Source organism: Suncus etruscus, chromosome 3 (genome assembly GCF_024139225.1).
Source record: "Suncus etruscus isolate mSunEtr1 chromosome 3, mSunEtr1.pri.cur, whole genome shotgun sequence".
Classification (NCBI taxonomy): Eukaryota; Metazoa; Chordata; class Mammalia; order Eulipotyphla; family Soricidae; genus Suncus; species Suncus etruscus.
In genome coordinates, this window is record NC_064850.1 from 77107856 (window position 1) to 77126252 (window position 18397).

The following is an 18397-nucleotide window of genomic DNA, read 5'->3' on the forward strand; positions in this document are numbered from 1 at the left end:
GAGAATTAAGTAATTGGGTGGTATCTTATTGTTTAACTAGAAACTATACCACAAAGCTAAAGTTATCAAAATAGTATGATACTGGAATACAGACAGATTGTCTGATCTATATGTTAGGAGATTGAGTACCCAAAGACAAATCCCGAATCTATGGTCCCAAAGACAAATTCCTAACATATGGTCAACTAATTTTTGACATAATAGGGTACATAAAATGAAAGATAGTCTAACAAATGGTGTCAGGAAAACTGGATAATGACATGCCCAAAAAACAACAACAACAACAACAACAACAACAACAACAACAACAAAACCAACCCACCAATCTGGATCTTTATTTTATGTTTTACACAAAAGTCAATTTAAAGTAGATAAAAAAATACCCTCAAAATCAGACCAGAATCATAAAAGTTATGGAGGAAAATATGACAGAATTGTTCTAAGATTTGGACCTGAAAGGTATTTCTAATAATATGATTTCACTGGCAAAGGCTATTAATCAAACACATGGGACTAGATCTACTTAAATAGTTTTGGCATGACAAAAGAAACAGACTAAAACAAAGTGAATGGAAAAAAATTGCACTCAACACAGCAGATAAAGTTAGTATATTTATTATATAATACATAAAAAATATAAAGTATTCAGAAAGATAAACTACCCCAAATATCTGAAAATCCAATCCAACAAATTGGAGGAAATGAACAAGATATTTTTCTAAAGTTAAAAAGGGAATAGCCAACAGACAGGTGAAAAAAGGCTCAGCATTACTTATTATCAGAGACTATTATGTTTTGGCAGGGTTGTGGTGAAAAAGGAACTCATACCCATTTCTGGTGAAAATATCTGTTACATCCTCTATGCAAAGTATGCCACTCTGAAAAACTGAGGTTCAAGCTAAGTAATTTCACTTCTTGATATCTATTTCAAGAACTTAAAAAAAGGGAACAAAATCTGCATTCCTATGTTCATTGTAGTACTCTTCATATTAACTAAAATTTGGAAACCCATGTACCCCAAAATAGAAGATAAAAAACCCTGTGAAATAGATACACACTGGAATATCACTCAGTTTTAAGAAAACATGAAATCCTGTATTTGCTGATAATTGGATAAATTGGAGGGCATCATGTGGAGTGAAGTCGATCAAACACTGAATGATCTCTTTCATGTGTAATGGATAAAGAAACATAAGGTTACAACAAATAGCTAATGATAACAGACTCTGAGAGTAAGCTTACAGAACTGTGTTTGCTTCCTCAGACTTCCCCCATAAGTTGGGCAAGAAGAAAAAAAGGGGAACAAGAGATAGTAATGGAGGAACCTGGATATTCTGTAGATGGGTGTAATGTAGATATGCATAAAATACCACTATTAACAGTACTGCAAATCATGGTACCTTAAAAGATATGCATTTAAAACTTCACATGTAGAAAACACTGCTCTGGAAAGTAGTGGTAGTTGAGAATTTCACATGGCCCAGAGACCAGGGAACTTTTATATCCACCACTGTGCTCTTCAACCTACTCAGTCAGTAAATTTTTGGGGGTGTTTAATAAAAATGTATTTTAATTAAAAGTAATTTTACATTTAAGGACTAGCTAGAGAGTTAGTATTGGGGTTAAAGTGCTTACTCTGCATGTAGCTGACCATGGTTTGATTTCTGACACCACATGGTTCCCAGTGTATGAGTTGGTGCACTCCTGAAGACTGCTCAGCACTGCTACATGTTACCAAAATCCCTAAAAACTGCGAGGGTGGCATGTATAAGCTCTGGCAACACAGAGCCCTCACCATCTCCAGCCCAGTCTGCCAAGAATCTCCAGGAATGTCTCCAGTTCTCCTGCGCTCCACTGGTAGATACACTACCACCTCGTCCTGACCCACAAAATATTCAGCAAAATAACACTATTTGTTCTACACGTGACCTGAAATTTATAAAATCTGAAGCTGTCAAATGGCTCAAAACCAGGAAATTTTTATTGAGCTTTTTGATTTTTGTTAGCTTCTTGTAATACAATTCAGAAAAATACAGATTAGAATTAATATATGGTACCTATTTAGTCCATCTTGCAAACTAGACATTACATACACATATTCCTTCTGACAAAACATGCTCTCACCTGCCATCATTTGCTTCCCAAGATCTGATGGCCTTTGCCACTTGCATTTACAAGTTTATTTAGAAAAGAAAGTAACTACCACAAATTTTTTGCACAACAGATAAAAAATGTGCAAAGATTTTTCTAAAAGCATATCTATTCTTTCTTTTTTTTGGTTTTTGGGTCATACTCAGAAATTGCCCCTGGCAGGCTTGGGGGACCACATGAGATGCTGGGACCTGATCCACCGTCCCTCTGCATACGAGGCAAACACCCTACTTCCATGCTCCGGCCCCATATCTATTCTTTCTTAATGCTTTCATAGTCCCTTTATATTCAATTCCCCCAACTGTAGCTGAGGCTACTACACCCCCCTTGGATAATTTCAGTGTCCTCCAGGGGGTGGTCTTGTCCATTTTGGGAAGCCCTAACCTAAACCATGAGTAGTGATAGCATTATAAACTGTTAACTCAGTAATAATTAATAAAAATAATTACTAGTGGGGCCGGGAAGCTGGCGCTAGAGGTAAGGTGTCTGCCTTGCAAGCGCTAGCGTAGGACGAACCGCGGTTCGATCCCCCGGTGTCCCATATGGTCCCCCCAAGCCAGGAGCGATTTCTGCGAGCATAGCCAGGAGTAACCCCTGAGCGTCAAATGGGTGTGGCCCAAAAACAAACAAACAAAATTACTAGTGATAAAATTAGATGTAATTTCTGAAAATCATTCATTACTATATATTGTTTATTAAACCGATACCTTTTAATAATTTAAAAAACAACCCAAAAACCACAATAGTTTGCCTCTGAGTTAAATTGTGTAGTTAAGAGAGCCCTAATAGAAGCTGAGTTGATTAAAGTAACTGTCAGTGCAGAGATCAGTATACAATTGATAAAGTTTTGATGAAGGAACTTCTCTAAATACATTTAATGCAGCATAATAAAAGAAAATAATGATTACTAAATAAGAAATGTGATTGTAAACATTTTTTAGGTTTGAATACTGATTCTAAAATCTTTGGGAGTTATTCTAAAGTGTTTAACAGGCCTTAAAATTTTCAGGGCTGAAAGAAATAACTTAAAAAAGGTTCTAAAAACATTAGTATGAACAATCCAATACTTACTTCGTTCTGAGTTACTTCACCGTGACTGCTTCCACATTTCCATTTTAGCTTCCTAGAGCCCACTGGATCAGCCCATGTATATAATACTGCTTTTCCAGGAGGGAGGGAATCTTCTACTTCACTGAGAGAACTTAAAAAATTAATAAAAATATCAATCAATGTAAGTGCAAACACTTGAACTTTTTTTTTGTTCTGTTAAGAGTAAACTGGTGATGGGGCCGGGAAGGTGGCGCTAGAGGTAAGGTGTCTGCCTTGCAAGCGCTAGCGTAGGATGGACCGCGGTTCGATCCCCCGGCGTCCCATATGGTCCCCCCAAGCCAGGAGCGACTTCTGAGCGTATAGCCAGGAGTAACCCCTGAGCATTAAACGGGTGTGGCCCAAAAACCAAAAAAAAAAAAAAAAGAGTAAACTGGTGTCTTTTTTTTTCTTATATAATAAAAACACACATTCACCTTATTTTTGATTTTTGGAATACAATCACAAATCCTCAGAGATTACTTCTGGCTCTATGCTCAGGAGTCATTTCTGGCAATGCTTAGGAGACATCTGGCGGTGTTGGAAATCAGCCCAGGCTGGTGACCAGCAAGGCAGGAGCTCTACCCACTGTGCTATCATTCTAGCTTTACCAAACATAGATTTTCTAAAAAAATGATACCTAGGAAATAAAAGTCTTCAAGTCTTAAAACTACCTTTTCAACTAAAACTTTAACACAAATTAGGAAGAAAATTATCTAAATCTAGTATTTAATTTTTATCCATTCCAAAGTATTGGCCTCACTAAAACAAAAACATATAATTCAACTCATTTTTAAAATCATACACATGGGGATTTTTTTTAACGCAAAAGAGGTTTTATTTGAAAATTCTAAAGAGCGAGTAGAAAGGAAAGAGAGAGAGTAAAACACTCAGAAAAGAGTGTAGGGTTCTCCAAAAGTGGAGAAAGCCTCAATACACATTCCAATGATAAAAGTATAAATATATGAAAGTACATATCTCAAGAGGGAGATGTTAGTGATAGGCTTAAATACCATGTAAACGACACAGAGGATAGAAAAGTTAAAACTTATCTTAGTTTACAACATGATTTTTTTAGGACTACAAATCAAGTAAGAAATGGTATATAACACTGCTGAGTTGATGAAGTCAATTCTAAAATTTAAACACCTATATTGAGAATTTAAAAATAAATGAATGAGACAGATACTCTAGGCATATCTTTGTAAAATGTTTAAACTTGTTTTTGTTTTTGTACCACACCGAGTGATGCTCAGGGGTTACTCCTGGCTATATGCTCAGAAATAGCTCCTGGCTTGGGACACACGAACCAAGGTCCATCCTGAGTCAGCTGCATGCAAGGCAAACACCCTACTGCTATCACTCCGGCCCCTAAAGCATGTGAATTTAAAACAAGAGAAACTGTTATATATATATAATATATATATTATATATATAATATATATATATTATTTAGGATATTTTCCCTTTGCCAGATGAGTGGTGGACAGAATTTCTTACTGTGGACTATAAAGAATAGAACCTGACAACTTATCAACAGAACTGAGCTTACCACTGTGGAACTATGAGGGAGAATTGTGGGACACTGAAACATTGATAGGGGTAAGGGGACCCTAATGGCAGATATGGTGTTAGAATATTGCCTACATAAAAACCTATTATTAGCAGTACTGTAAATCATGATGCCTCAAATTTAAAAGTTGTAAATGTTTTAAATTCATCTAAGTTTATACTCTCTAATTCACTGTAGAATATTTTTTTGGTTTTGTTTTTGGGCCACAGCCAGCAATGCTCAGGGGTTACTCTAGATTCTGCACTCAGAAATCGCTCCTAGCAGGCTCAGGGGACAATATAAGATGCCAGGGATCGAACCTGGGTCTGTCCCAGGTTGGCCATGTGCAAAGCAAAGGTCCTACCACTATACTTTTACTCCAACCCACTGTAGAATATTTCTTATGGTAAAAATTACCTCAAATTTATCATAGGTAGGTGGTGAAAATTAGAAAAAACAAACAACTAACCACAGCTCTCATCTTATTATATATTATGAATAAAAAACAAACACATATGAAAATGACCACACATTGTGATATGCAAAGGTAGAAATAAAAAGGGATGTATTGGTCAAGAGCTGCAGCTCATCAATAGAGCACTTATTTTGCATGCATGAAGTCCCAAATTCAATCCTTCTACTGAAAAAGAAACAAAAAAGGAAAGAAAATTGGGTATGTATGGGGCTGGAGAGATAGCATGGAGGTAGGGTATTTGCCTTGCATGCAGAAGGACGGTGGTTGAAATCCCGGCATCCCATATGGTCCCCTGAGCCCGCCAGGAGTGATTTCTGAGCGTAGAGCCAGGAGTAAGCCCTGAGTGCTGCTGGGTGCGACCCACCCCCCCCCCAAAATGGGTATGTCTATGATAAATAATGTGATCATATAGAAATTTTATTTTATTTGGTTTTGGGGCCACGGAAATCACTCCTAGTTTGGGGGACGGCGTAGGATCGATCCTAGGTCCATCTAGGTCAGTCGAGTGCAAGGCAAACACCATATCACTGAGCCACCGCTTGGCCCCATTTTTTTTTGGGGGGGGGCGAGGTGGCCACACCCAGTGATGCTCAGGGGTCACTCCTGGCTCTGGCTCTGCTGTCAGAAGTCACTTCTCGCAAGCTCTGGGGACCATAGGGATGTCAGGAATTAAACCTGGGTCCATCCTGTGTTGGCTGCATGCAAGCAAAAGCCTTATCATTGTGATATTGCTCCAGCCCCAGAAATGGAATTTTTTGTTTGCTTTATTTTTGTAGAGAGAAGCAACTATAAATGTATAAAAACATAAAACATGGACAGAAATATAGAAATATCACACCCTAGAAATATAGGGTGTGATTCAGGCAACAGAAAGATTACGAAGTACATTAGAAATGTCATTTATTGGGGGCCAGAATGATAGCACAGCAAAGCATTTGCCTTACATGCAGCCAACCTGGGATGGACCATGGGTTCGATCCGCAGTATCCCATATGGTCCCCTGAGCCTCCCAGGAGCGCTTTCTGAGCACAGAGCCAGGAGTAACCCCTGAGTGTCACCGGGTGTGGCCCAAAAAACAAAACAAAAATAAAATGTCAATTATTTTAAATAAAACGCAAAACTAGTTGAGAGAAAAATGAGATTAAAATTTATATTCAGTACTTTTAACAATCTACCTCTAGTGGCAAAATATATTCTAGAGATAGGACTAGGGAGTAAATTTAAAAGGATAATCAAGTTGTTAAGAAAGGGGATTTCAAGTAGGGTAATAACATAATAAAAAAATTTTTTTTCCCAAAGCATTAAAATAGTATGTCTGGAAGGCAACTGAATGGGAAAGCCCTATTTGGAGTCTCAGAGTTAATTTTGATCCCTTCCCCTATGCACTGTTCCTGTGGCCAGGGTTCACTCCTTTTCTCCTCTCTCTCTCTAGAACACACACACACACACACACACACACACACACACACACACGATACGAGACTGCGGTGTTCATAAACCAGGCTGCTGTAGCACACACACACACACACACTATAGACTGTGGTGTTCACACACACACACACACACACTAGACTGTGGTGTTCATAAACCAGGCTGCTGTAGCACACGCACACACACACACACACACTGTGGTGTTCATAAGCCAGGCTGCTGTAGCACACGCACACGCACACACACACACTGTGGTGTTCATAAACCAGGCTGCTGTAGCACACACACACACACACTATAGACTGTGGTGTTCACACACACACACACACACACACTATAGACTGTGGTGTTCACACACACACTATAGACTGTGGTGTTCATAAACCAGGCTGCTGTAGCACACACACACACACACACACACTATAGACTGTGGTGTTCTCACACACACACACACACACACACACACTAGACTGTGGTGTTCATAAACTAGGCTGCTGTAGCACACACACACACACACACGACTGTGGTGTTCACACACACACAAAAACACACACAGATACTAGACTGTGGTGTTCATATACCAGGCTATTGTACTTGCTGGGGCTGACTCCTTTAGTTGACTCAGGCTCACACTGCTTAGCTGTTGTGTTCACACACATTCTGTCATCAGCATTCGCCAGGGGTTGCTGCAGTGCTACTATGTCCTCACCAGGTTCATACTCTTATCTAGGAGGGAAGCCTGCTTGGCCTTTCAACTGTCCTTGTTGCACATCCTTTAGCTGTGGTGCTTGAGAACACCTTAATGCAGGGTGCCATCCTCACCAGCACAGCAATAATCTTAGGTAATAGCTGCTAGGTTCACAGAGCAGAGTTGCCAGGATTACGCCTGGTGCTGTACTCCTAGGATCTGGACCTGGTGCTCCCATTTGCCTAGCTAGTTCCAGAGCTTCAAATGCAGTGGTCAACTCTGAATCACTTTAGGCTCTTTAGGCAGAGGTGGGAGTTTGCTTCTTTTGGGAGACTGGGGTACAACTGACAGTGCTCAGAGCTTACTTCTGGCTCTGTCACTCCTGGAGGGACCACATAGGGAGGTAGGAATCAAACTAGGAATCAAGCTGTGTGCAAGAGAAGCATACTACATTCTTGGTTAATTAACTACTTCCTGAAACAATTCTAAATTTAAAACTAGTGTTTAATATAGACTTAAATTTTTATAGATTTAGACTAATAATTACCATTAAGACTAATAATTTCATTTAGAATTTGTTTCAAGTACTTCACCTAATTTCTTCCTTATTCCTTAATTACCATATTTTGGAAAGCAATAAAAAGTAAATTATAGTCAGTTTTATCCTTACTTTATGTATTATAAAAGAATGCATTATTTTCCCTCACCATGATGCCATTATTAGTGCTTATATTGTCAACAAATCATTTATAAAATCAAAGCTTCATCATTTGAATTCTGCTAAAGAGGAGACATATTTGTTATTCTTACCTTTGTTTGTACTGAATAACATTACTGTTGGTGTGATTTATTAACAGGAATGTAGCTGCTCCATCATGATAATCTGAAAATGTAATAACTGTAGAATTCTCAGCCACATTCACTTGTGCTATAATACCTCCAAGCTAGAAACAAGAAAAAATTATTTTTCTGATTGAGAAATGTAATCTTTAATGTTATTAAAGATTATTAAGCCTAATATTTAATGAATCCATTAATAATTCAATATTTAGTGTGATTTCAAAAACAATTTTGAATTTCATTTAGCCTATTTACTTCTCTAATCATAGACTCAAATAAATAACTTACTTCATTCAAACGCAGTAAAATACAATTTTCATGCCTATTGAAATATATCTTTTGGGGAGGAATATTTCTTTCAACTTGAATACGAAGTTTATTAGATGTAGTCTCGGGCCAAAAGGGGATACACTAAAACATAAATATCATATAGTTAAAACCTATACAACAATAACTTTTATAATTATTAAATCCACCAGAGAAGACATATAACAGGCTTATACTAATTTCTTTTACCACTTCTTTGATATGTCACTTAGCTAAAGAGCTATAAACTGTCAACCTAGAATTTGTGGGGCATTGTGAATATAGGCAGTAACAGGTAAAACGTTGAAGAGCTAACATAAACAGAGTGTTGTTGTTGGCAAACATATTTTAGTAAGATTTAATTCTACAGAAAAACAAAAAGTAGCCAGTGATTTGAGTCAAATCAAGTAGCACTAGGGCAGGGGTGGCGAACAAGTTCGACACAAAGAGCCAAAATTTTAAACTTGAGAGTCAGAGAGCCACACCATGCAGTGACCTGCCAAAACAGACAAACACTCACACAAAAGCATCGAATTTTAACAATAATCTATTAAACACATACCGCATTTTGCCATTTCGCGTGAGGGTAAAAATCCTGTTCGCCACCCCTGCACTATAGAGTAAGATATCAATGCATACTGTCATAAGTGTGTGCATTATTTAATTGAGTAGTTCTTAAAGAGCCAGTCTGGGTATGTACCAAATCCACTATCCTGGGAGTTGTACAAATGGAGGTGGGGTGGGGTGGGGTGGGGCGAATATCAAGTTCATAAGCCACAGACTCAGAATAACCTGGTTATCAGTAATATAGAAACTAAACTCAAGGAAGTAATAACAGTCAATTTATCATAAAAATCACACAAGAGAGGCTGGAGTCAAAATGGAAGAGGGGAGAGTTGGTATTTTCTCAGGTTAGCACTTGCTTTTACCCCAGCATTAAATTAGTGGCTTGACTGCTCACTATATTTAAATAAACAATTCAGTAACCTTTCTACTGAGCTCTTCATAACTTCTCACATTTCCTGAATTCTATTCTAATATAATCCAAATGAGTCTTATCCTTCATCACCTCATATAAAAGTAGTTTTGCTTGTTATTAGTATTACAATTCTTTTTTAAAACCATTTTACTCAGATACCTTGTACTTATGAAACAATTCATGCATACATCATTTCAAAACTGCATGCATCACCAGAGAACCTGCTTCCTTCCACCAATATCTTTGATCATTTGCTGCTCACTTACTATGTTTTCTTAATCCCACATAGGAGATCTCTCTCTCTCTCTCTCTCTCTCTCTCTCTCTCTCTCTCTCTCTCTCTCTCTCTCTCTCTCAATTTGTGGAAGTGGTGAAACATCCATACATATAAATAGAACAAATATCCTAAACAAAATTAATAATCATGTGTATGTGAATCAAGGTATTTTGTACTGAACTTTAAAAAGGTCTGAGAGGAGAGAACAAGAGAAGTATGTGTTCAAGCAAGAATATATAGAGACAAACAGGCAAGATACTTGTTCAAGGGAGCATGGATGGGCTTACAGAGCAAGTCAGAAATCTTAATGCCTTCTAGACTGTCATATTTTCTTCCCCTTGTCATATTTCAATTAAGATATAACTTAATGTTAAGCTAATGAAGCATTTCCTTATACTTCCATTAAATATAAAGTACAGTTATTTTGATTTCTGATTTTGTTAGCAGATATCACACGGTACATAAGCACACCCTAAATATTCCTTAAATAAACATTTAAAAATGGTCAATCTTCTAAGAACGAGAAATATGGTTATTTAGATGAAACTTCATTGATGGTTTAAATAGTTCAGACACAGTGTAAGTGAAAATTTTAAACATATATAATTTATCCAGAAACAGAAAAAATTATAAAGCAAATATAAAAAAAACATTGAGAATAGACTACAAAGTTATGTCTGATTAAATATCAAGAATGGGGAAATGTGGGGCCGGAGCAATAGCACAGCAGTAGGGCATTTGCCTTGCATGCGGCCAACCCCGGAGTCCAGTTTGATTTTCGGTATCCCATATGGTTCCCAAGCCTACTAGTAGTGATTTCTGAGTGTAAAATCCAGGAGTAACCCCAGAGTACTGCCGAGTATAAATCAAAATCCAAAATCCAAAAACCAAGAACCCGCCCCCCTCAAAAAAAAAAAAAAAAAAGAATGGAAAAATTTCATCTTTTATCAAGTCACACTCTATGTACTTTATGTTTGGGGGTCTTACACCTCAGTTTTTAATCTATTTTGAACTTCGTTTTATATTTAGGGTTAAGGAAAATATCAGTCTGATTCTTTGTATGTTTCCAGTACATTTGTTAAAGCAATTCTATTATAAACCCTTAAATATTTGCTAATAAATGTTGGTCATAGGTATAGGTTTATTTCTGGTCTTTAAATTCCGTCTCAATGACTGTGTTTTTTCATTACAATGACGTACAATTTTATTTACTATGAATTTTTCATATAAAGCCTGGTAACATGATATCTTCTTTTTCCTTTCTCACTGTTTAACTGGTTATTCAAGATCTTTTATGATTCTTTAGGAATTGCATTATTTTTTACTTCATTTAAAAATAGTCATTGGAATTTTTACTTGGATTATCTTAAATCTATATACTGGCTTTGGTAAAATGAAAAAATAGACTATATTTTTATTTACATACATTAAATATCTTTTCATTCTTTAAAAAAATGGGGAAATGGAAGAACTAAAAAGTGGTATTTAAACAGTAGTTGCAGATTTTACATCAAGTATAAATCTAGCTATAGAGGTATAAAACATCTCATGCAAAGAGTAGAAAAAGCACTTAAATGTAAAGTTGAGATAGCTCAATAGTAGTGTACTAGTCTTGGGTTCAGGATAATCCCAGGCATTATAAACTACAATAGCAGCCTCATTTATACATAATGAGTGTGTGATTATGATATGTCAGACACAAAAGAATGTTGTGAGGGTAATTAGAAGGAAAAAATGATAGTTCTAAGAAATGACAGATTACAGCAGATTTTTCAACAAAATTGGAAGTAAAAAAACAACAATAAAACCACAAGTCAATAAAAAAATTATAAAAGTCCAGAAAAGGTATAAAGAAAAATTACCATAAAAGATGCTAAACATCGGTACATAATGATATTTACCTCTAAAACCAACTCTGAGAGAAATTCAAACGGATGTTCAAGAAGAATGACCTCAGAAGTATGGTTTAAAAGTAAGAAGCAATAGTGAAAAAGACAGTAAATATTCCTGTTATAATCCTAGCATATTTAGAATTTTTTTTTTTTTTTTTTTTTTGTTTTTGGTTCACACCCGGCAGCGCTCAGGGGTTACTCCTGGCTCTATGCTCAGAAATCGCCCCTGGCAGGCTCAGGGGGACCTTATGGGATGCCGGGATTCGAACCACTGACCGTCTGCATTCAAGGCAAATGCGTTACCTCCATGCTATCTCTCCAGCCCTGCATATTTAGAATTTATCCAAAAATATTGTCAGGCTTAGGCAAACTTTTAGATAACTCTTATCTAGGGGTCTGATAACTAAATTTCATCCATTAAATACTACTGACTTCTTAAAATAAGAAGTTTCATTTATTGTTTAAATGTATCCCTAACAATTTTAGATTATTTGCTTTTCTTTGTGGTTTTTTAAAACTTATCTAGTTTTTAATTTCTGTATATTCAATAATATCCTCCTAAATGGCAAGATTTAGTTACTAAGTTTCTATGGTCTTTAGTACAGATACATAATTTTCACAGAACCAAAACAGATAAGGGAAAAAGACAGGATTACTCTTATAACTAAAAGAGTGTTTTTCATGTATCTCATATCAAAGAAAAAAATGAAAATTCAAATTTTCAAAAAATTGATTTACCCACCTGCTCCAAATCAAGAGAGAACCACCAATCAATCCCTTCTTCAGCCAATTGTATCTTATATTTACTTTTGTTTTCAATCATATAAAAAGGGGTAAATGTCACAATTCTGGTAATGTTAAAACTGCTCAGTTGAATAGTGACACCAACCTAAGGAAAAACATTATTTTGTCATAATCTGTTATAACATTCTTAAAAATTAAATAATTAAAAAGACACAGTTTAACTTCTCAGAAACAACAGAACTCACTTGATATTCCTTTTTCAGGCCTTTACACTTAACAGCTCCATGAGTACCAACAGTATCAATTGAAAATTCATCTGACAATTCACTATCAGTTACCATAAGTTGAACCTAGAAAAAAATATTTTAAATATATTAGAACTTAAGTATTGCACAAAACTCCAACCTAAATGGATACATCTATTGAGTTTTAGTATAAACTAGTGTGTTATTAAGAAGCACTAAATCTTTTTCTCAGTGCTTGGGGTTGCTCCAGGTGATTCTTGGAGATCACATCCCAGCTTCCCACATGCAAAGAATGCACTTGGCTCACTGAGCTATTGCTCAAGCCCTAAACCTTTTTAATATCAAAATTATCATCTTTCTAACCTCAAATAGTTAGCAAATATTACTTCTTCTTACTTAATTTATTATTTAAAAATTTTAAAACTAAAATGAAGTGATCAACAGCTAAAAAAAAAAAAGGTTAAATCCTACAAACCTTATTGTTATTAAACAAGTGCTTTGGTTGAAAAGAAAAGAGAATTGGTTTTTTATAATTAGGTGGATGCTTTCGGTGAATTCCATCTGCTTTGTATTGTAACATTCGCCCAGTTTTATTGACCATCCAATAAGGACTATGGAATTCCACAACTGTCTGCCCAGTATTATAAGACACATGAATGGCAATATCTAAATCAGTCTTCTCTATTTCTGTAATACAGGTAAAATTGATGAAACTAATTTCTTGCTGATTACGCCTCAGATGATATTCACTTTTCCAATCATGATTAAGATAACCAATTAATTTTAAGTATATCTTGGTTTTATCCAACTGTGCATTGTAAATCTGAGTTGACCGTCCTTCATTTAGAATAAAAATGTTATGTTCAGTTCCCTGTAATAAAAAAAGAGCACATTTAAATATAATCCAGTATAGCCAAAGAAAATCTATTTGATGATAACAAATGCTATACAAAATTCTTCTTAAGTATCTCTGAACAAGTTATAAACCTTATTTTCAAGTTCTAACTCTACCAACTATTTGGCTTTCTAGAAAAATATCTGAGATTCGAGTTGTTATAGATTTTAATTGTCTAAAATATTTAATTCAAAGAATTATTGTCAGGATTAAACTACTGAAAATAAATCCAAAAACTTTCATTAGTAACTGAAAACTATAAAATTTTGAAAACTATAAAATATTAAATGTGTGAGATAATCGATGGTAATGTGAATAAAAGCAATCCCTATAATTTTATTTTGATGTGATGATCTACCACCAATGTCAATTGCTGTTGAAACCCATGTTAGTCTATGTGTCTCTCCCAACCATTTTTTTCACCCATAATACCACTTCCTTCATGGTTGTCATTAAGACTTCTCACTTTGAATATCTTAGGTGATGGTCTATACCTATCTAATCTTTTGTCCATCTATAGGTAAACTGCCTTCTTCAATTTGTTAAGATCCTCTAAAAAATGGGCATGCAGACTGTAATTCCTATAAGTAACAAATTAAAACGTTCTATGAAAATGGAATTCAAAGGACTGAAGTGATAGCCCAGTAGGTAGGATGTTTGCCTTGCATGGGGCTGACCCAGAAACAAATTCCAGAACTACATATGGCCCTTTGATTCCTGCCAGGAGTGATCCCAAAATATGGAGCCAGGAATACGTCCTGCTTATAATGAGCACCACTGTATGTGGCCCAGGAATTTAGATTGTATATCTGGTTATCTTATCATTCCCCCCCCCCAACATTTTTAGCCTCTAAAAATTTGGTCTTGGGACCGGAGAGGTGGTGCTAGAGGTAAGGTGTCTGCCTTGCAAGTGCTAGCCAAGGAAGGACCGCGGTTCAATCCCCCAGCGTCCCATATGCCCCCCCCAAGCCAGGGGCAATTTCTGAGTGCTTAGCCAGGAGTAACCCCTGAGCTGGGTGTGGCCCAAAAAAAATAATAAAAATAAAAAATAAAAATTTTATCTTATTTAATGTAAAATAACACATTCCAAGAAAAGGTAGTGGTGAAAGCAGAGGGAGAGAGGTGACTACATGGGAACCAAAAGCCTGTCAGCCACTGTGTTCTTTAGTGACTTCTAAATCATGGGCATTTTGTTGCTATCCCCATTTTAGAATCAAAGAAAAATACTTTATAGATATTATAATTTGCTCAAGGAGATATAGTTAGTACATGATCAAACTATTATTCAAATTAAATCTGTCCTAAAAAACAAAATATATATTTTTTGCTTTAAAAGATTTTTTGTGGTGTTTCAGGGGAGCAAACTCATGTCACAAATGCAAAACATGTAGGGCAGCTGCTCTAAAATTGAACTGAGACATGCCCCAGTATAGGATGACATTCATGTAACAACCCCAAACAAAGATGTTTCCTATCTTTTCTGTAAATTTCCAGTAAATTTCTTTTGATATGTAAGAGCCACCTGGATTACTCAACCTTCTCCCTCCAATTGGGAATTGGTTTAATAAAGAAAGAGTTCTGGCTTTTGGCGCTGAAGACACCATGAGGGAGAAATCACTAGAAGCCACTGACGCCATTACTCTCTTCTGACTCACTCGGCTTAAATTCTCTTCTGACTCACTTGGCTTATTTCTTTGTTGCTATCCTGCTTCTTCAGACCCAGCTACATAGGGTTTAGAAACACAGTGCCTGGGGTGATCTCAAAATTAGTGAATTTTTATTTTACACCCCAGCTTAAAGTATAAAATTTGTGTATATGTGGAAGGGGGCGGTAGTTGGAGAGAGAGAGCACAGAGGTTAAGGCACATACATTCTAGGTGGACAAGTCTAATTGAGTCCCTGAGAATCTCTAGAGGTAGCCTTGGAGGGTCTACTCCCAGGGAAGGTCTAATGCAGGTAGCACTGCCAGGGAAGCTGGGTAGCCCAGCACTGTTGGGCTAGGGCAGTACCACATCCTTAGGCTGTGAATCAGTAAGAATCACCCTGGGTTCCAAGTTTCACCACTTGGGAGGTGCTCCATAAATGTAAAAGTGTACAACTTTTGGGGAGCAGGCAAGCTCCAAAGTTCTTGGGACTAGCTCCAGCTAATTAATATTAAGGGGGCCTGGAAGTCCTGGTGAATCAAATCCAGGACCCTGAATGCAAAGCAAGTGCCCAGCCCCTTCAGCTATTTCCCTGGTTCTGAAACACACACTCTTAAATACTATGATAATTACTAACTACATAAAGAACAAACTTTACATCTGTGAAGAGTATCAAAATCATACATAAAATAAAATACAGAAAATGCACAGTAGATCCCAATTATTAGTAGACTATAAAAAAGAACCATATTCTCATATTTGGTAAGTATAGTAAAATGGGATATTTTCTGAAAACGTTAGAAGGCTGCTGTTAGAATAGCAAGAAAGAATAAAACAATTTCATAGTACTTAAGAAAGTATCTTTATGAGGTACAAAATGTTTAGCAAAAACGCAGCAGCAATGGTTTTTCTTTTCCAAGTTTAACTATATTATTTGATTATCACTATACGGTTCTACTTGTTTGAAAGAAAAAACTCCCTCCTTTTTTTAAATTGCATAACACATGGAGGTGCTCAGGGATATATGTGGTGCTGTCAAAGAAGTCTGGGTCATCCACATGCAAGGAAAACATCATATCTATTATACTGTCTCTCTTGCCCAGAAACTATCTTTTAAATTTATTGCATGCAAAATAAAAATACATAAAAATACTTTTTAAGATTTATAATGATATTAAAATGCTACCATCATCTACAGTGAAAACTGGTCTTACCATCTAGATTTCTAAAATAAACCAATGGAAAATTTTAAACACTTCTATACAATAAAACTAGCCCTAACCATGCTGGAGTACCAGGATTGTGCTCTAAACTTGGACCATATGCTGGCCCTAAAGCACTCTCTTCCATTACCAACTCATCACCATGATTGTGATATTTATTCAACTTTTATGTTACACCATGATTTCATACAACATAGTGTATCATCTTAAACAATCAATTCAAACCTAGGCAGAAATCCTTTAGAGTACCCACCTCTACATAATAAACAAGTTTGTAAGGAAGATTATTTTGAAGCAAGAGAGGCGGCCACAAGTGTATTATGTACGGTAAGTCCCAAGAGTCTTGAGAATAAACTGACAAAGAGGTCAGATTATCTTTTTCTGGAACAATATTAATGATAAATGGTTTTATAGAAGGATTTGAAGGTCTGCATTTCTTCTTTATACAAGTGCCATCATGTTTTATAATATCTTCAAAGTTAAATCCTTCACACTTTTGATAGTCTGTATCATGAGGTTTCAGAGAAAGATGTGATCTGCATAAAATATTAAATACAGTATTCTTCAAAATGTTTTGAGAAAACATATTACAATCAATTATATCTTTCATCCATATTACTATGCTAAATGTTTCTATCTTCACATTCAGAAAAAGAACAGACAATTTTTATCTTTAGTTCCTGAAAGTACTTGGTTTTGAAGAGAACATTTTTCTTAAAAATGTATCTCAGAAAAGTTTACAAGGGGATATTACAGAAAATATAAACAATGTATGTAAAACAAACATACAAAAGTTTCTGTGCCATGTTATATAATTGATAGATGTTGGCTGTCCTAGACACGTAGTCTTAAAAGTAAGTACATGTCACAATCAAACAAAAACATGAAAATTATGTGAATATATCAACAAGTGATGAAAAAGCCTTTGTTTTAACAAAAATTTATGAAAAAATTCAATGAATTGAGAGTAGAAAGCACATACCTCAGTTTAGCAAAACTTCATACAATAAACGAATTGCTAGTCAGCTAATTGAAAAATTGAAAAATTTTCCCTTAAGATCCTAGAACTAGAAAAGGATATCCATTCTCACTACCACTCTTCAATAGAGGGCTGGAAGTCTTTGACAGGACAATTAGGAATAAAAAATGTTAACAAAGGTGATAAATCTATGCACTGAAAACTGTTCAGACACAATAAAAAACTAAACACTATAAAAAGACAGTTTGTTTAGGGGTTGGGGAAATACTTAGTGGTCAGGGACACATGGTTATCATGCACAAAGATCTGAGTTTAAACTTCAGTATCACATAGTCTCAGAGCACATTAAGGGTAGACTGGAGGCACTTTGTTTTATGAAGCCTAGAGATCTTTGGCACAACTGGATCCTGGCAGGTCAGCACCTGATGCCCTCGGGTTCCCTAGGGTTCCGGAATCTGGTTGAGTGCAGGTGGAAATGGGAACTGCTTGGGACTACCCCAACAACAAAACCTTCAGAAAGTAAGAATCACTTCCTAATAGAATGTTTAAATCCAAAGGTCACCAATCATGCTCATTAAACTTTTTTTTACCACAAGTCATGACTACATCAATACAATTGTCTTATACTGTATTTACCAATACTCATAAATAATATATAGCATAAATGCCCAAATAAGATGAGATATTAACAAAACAGAAGAACATAAAACTAAATATTCCTAATAAATCAGAAAGTAAAAAACCCACACAATAACAGAGTGATAGAAAGATTAAAAAAAAAAAATCACCGGTAAGATGGTAAGGGTATGTTGAACTCATTTTCAGGTGAAGCTATTCCCAATGAAGTGTTCCCATCATAAACAGTGAGTGGGACTGAAAAATGATTTCTAATCTGGGAAAGAAACATAGGATACAGAATTATTAAATAGCCTAAGATATCATCAAAGAATTCTGTTTAAATTCAATTTTCTATCAGGCAATATTCAACTGCA

The 18397-nt window shown here is 35.9% G+C and overlaps 1 protein-coding gene across 1 annotated transcript in view; it reads right to left on the bottom strand.

Annotated features, from left to right (window-relative positions):
• The window catches only part of VPS13A (vacuolar protein sorting 13 homolog A), a 260909-nt gene that overhangs the window by 78360 nt on the left and 164152 nt on the right, over positions 1-18397 (bottom strand). The window contains exons 46-53 of the mRNA XM_049769767.1: positions 18194-18297; positions 16680-16962; positions 13141-13536; positions 12666-12770; positions 12419-12565; positions 8512-8634; positions 8194-8327; positions 3223-3352 (exon numbers count right to left, since the gene is read on the bottom strand). Of these exons, the coding sequence (XP_049625724.1) occupies positions 3223-3352; positions 8194-8327; positions 8512-8634; positions 12419-12565; positions 12666-12770; positions 13141-13536; positions 16680-16962; positions 18194-18297 (1422 nt within the window). The remainder of the gene's footprint in view (positions 1-3222; positions 3353-8193; positions 8328-8511; positions 8635-12418; positions 12566-12665; positions 12771-13140; positions 13537-16679; positions 16963-18193; positions 18298-18397) is intronic.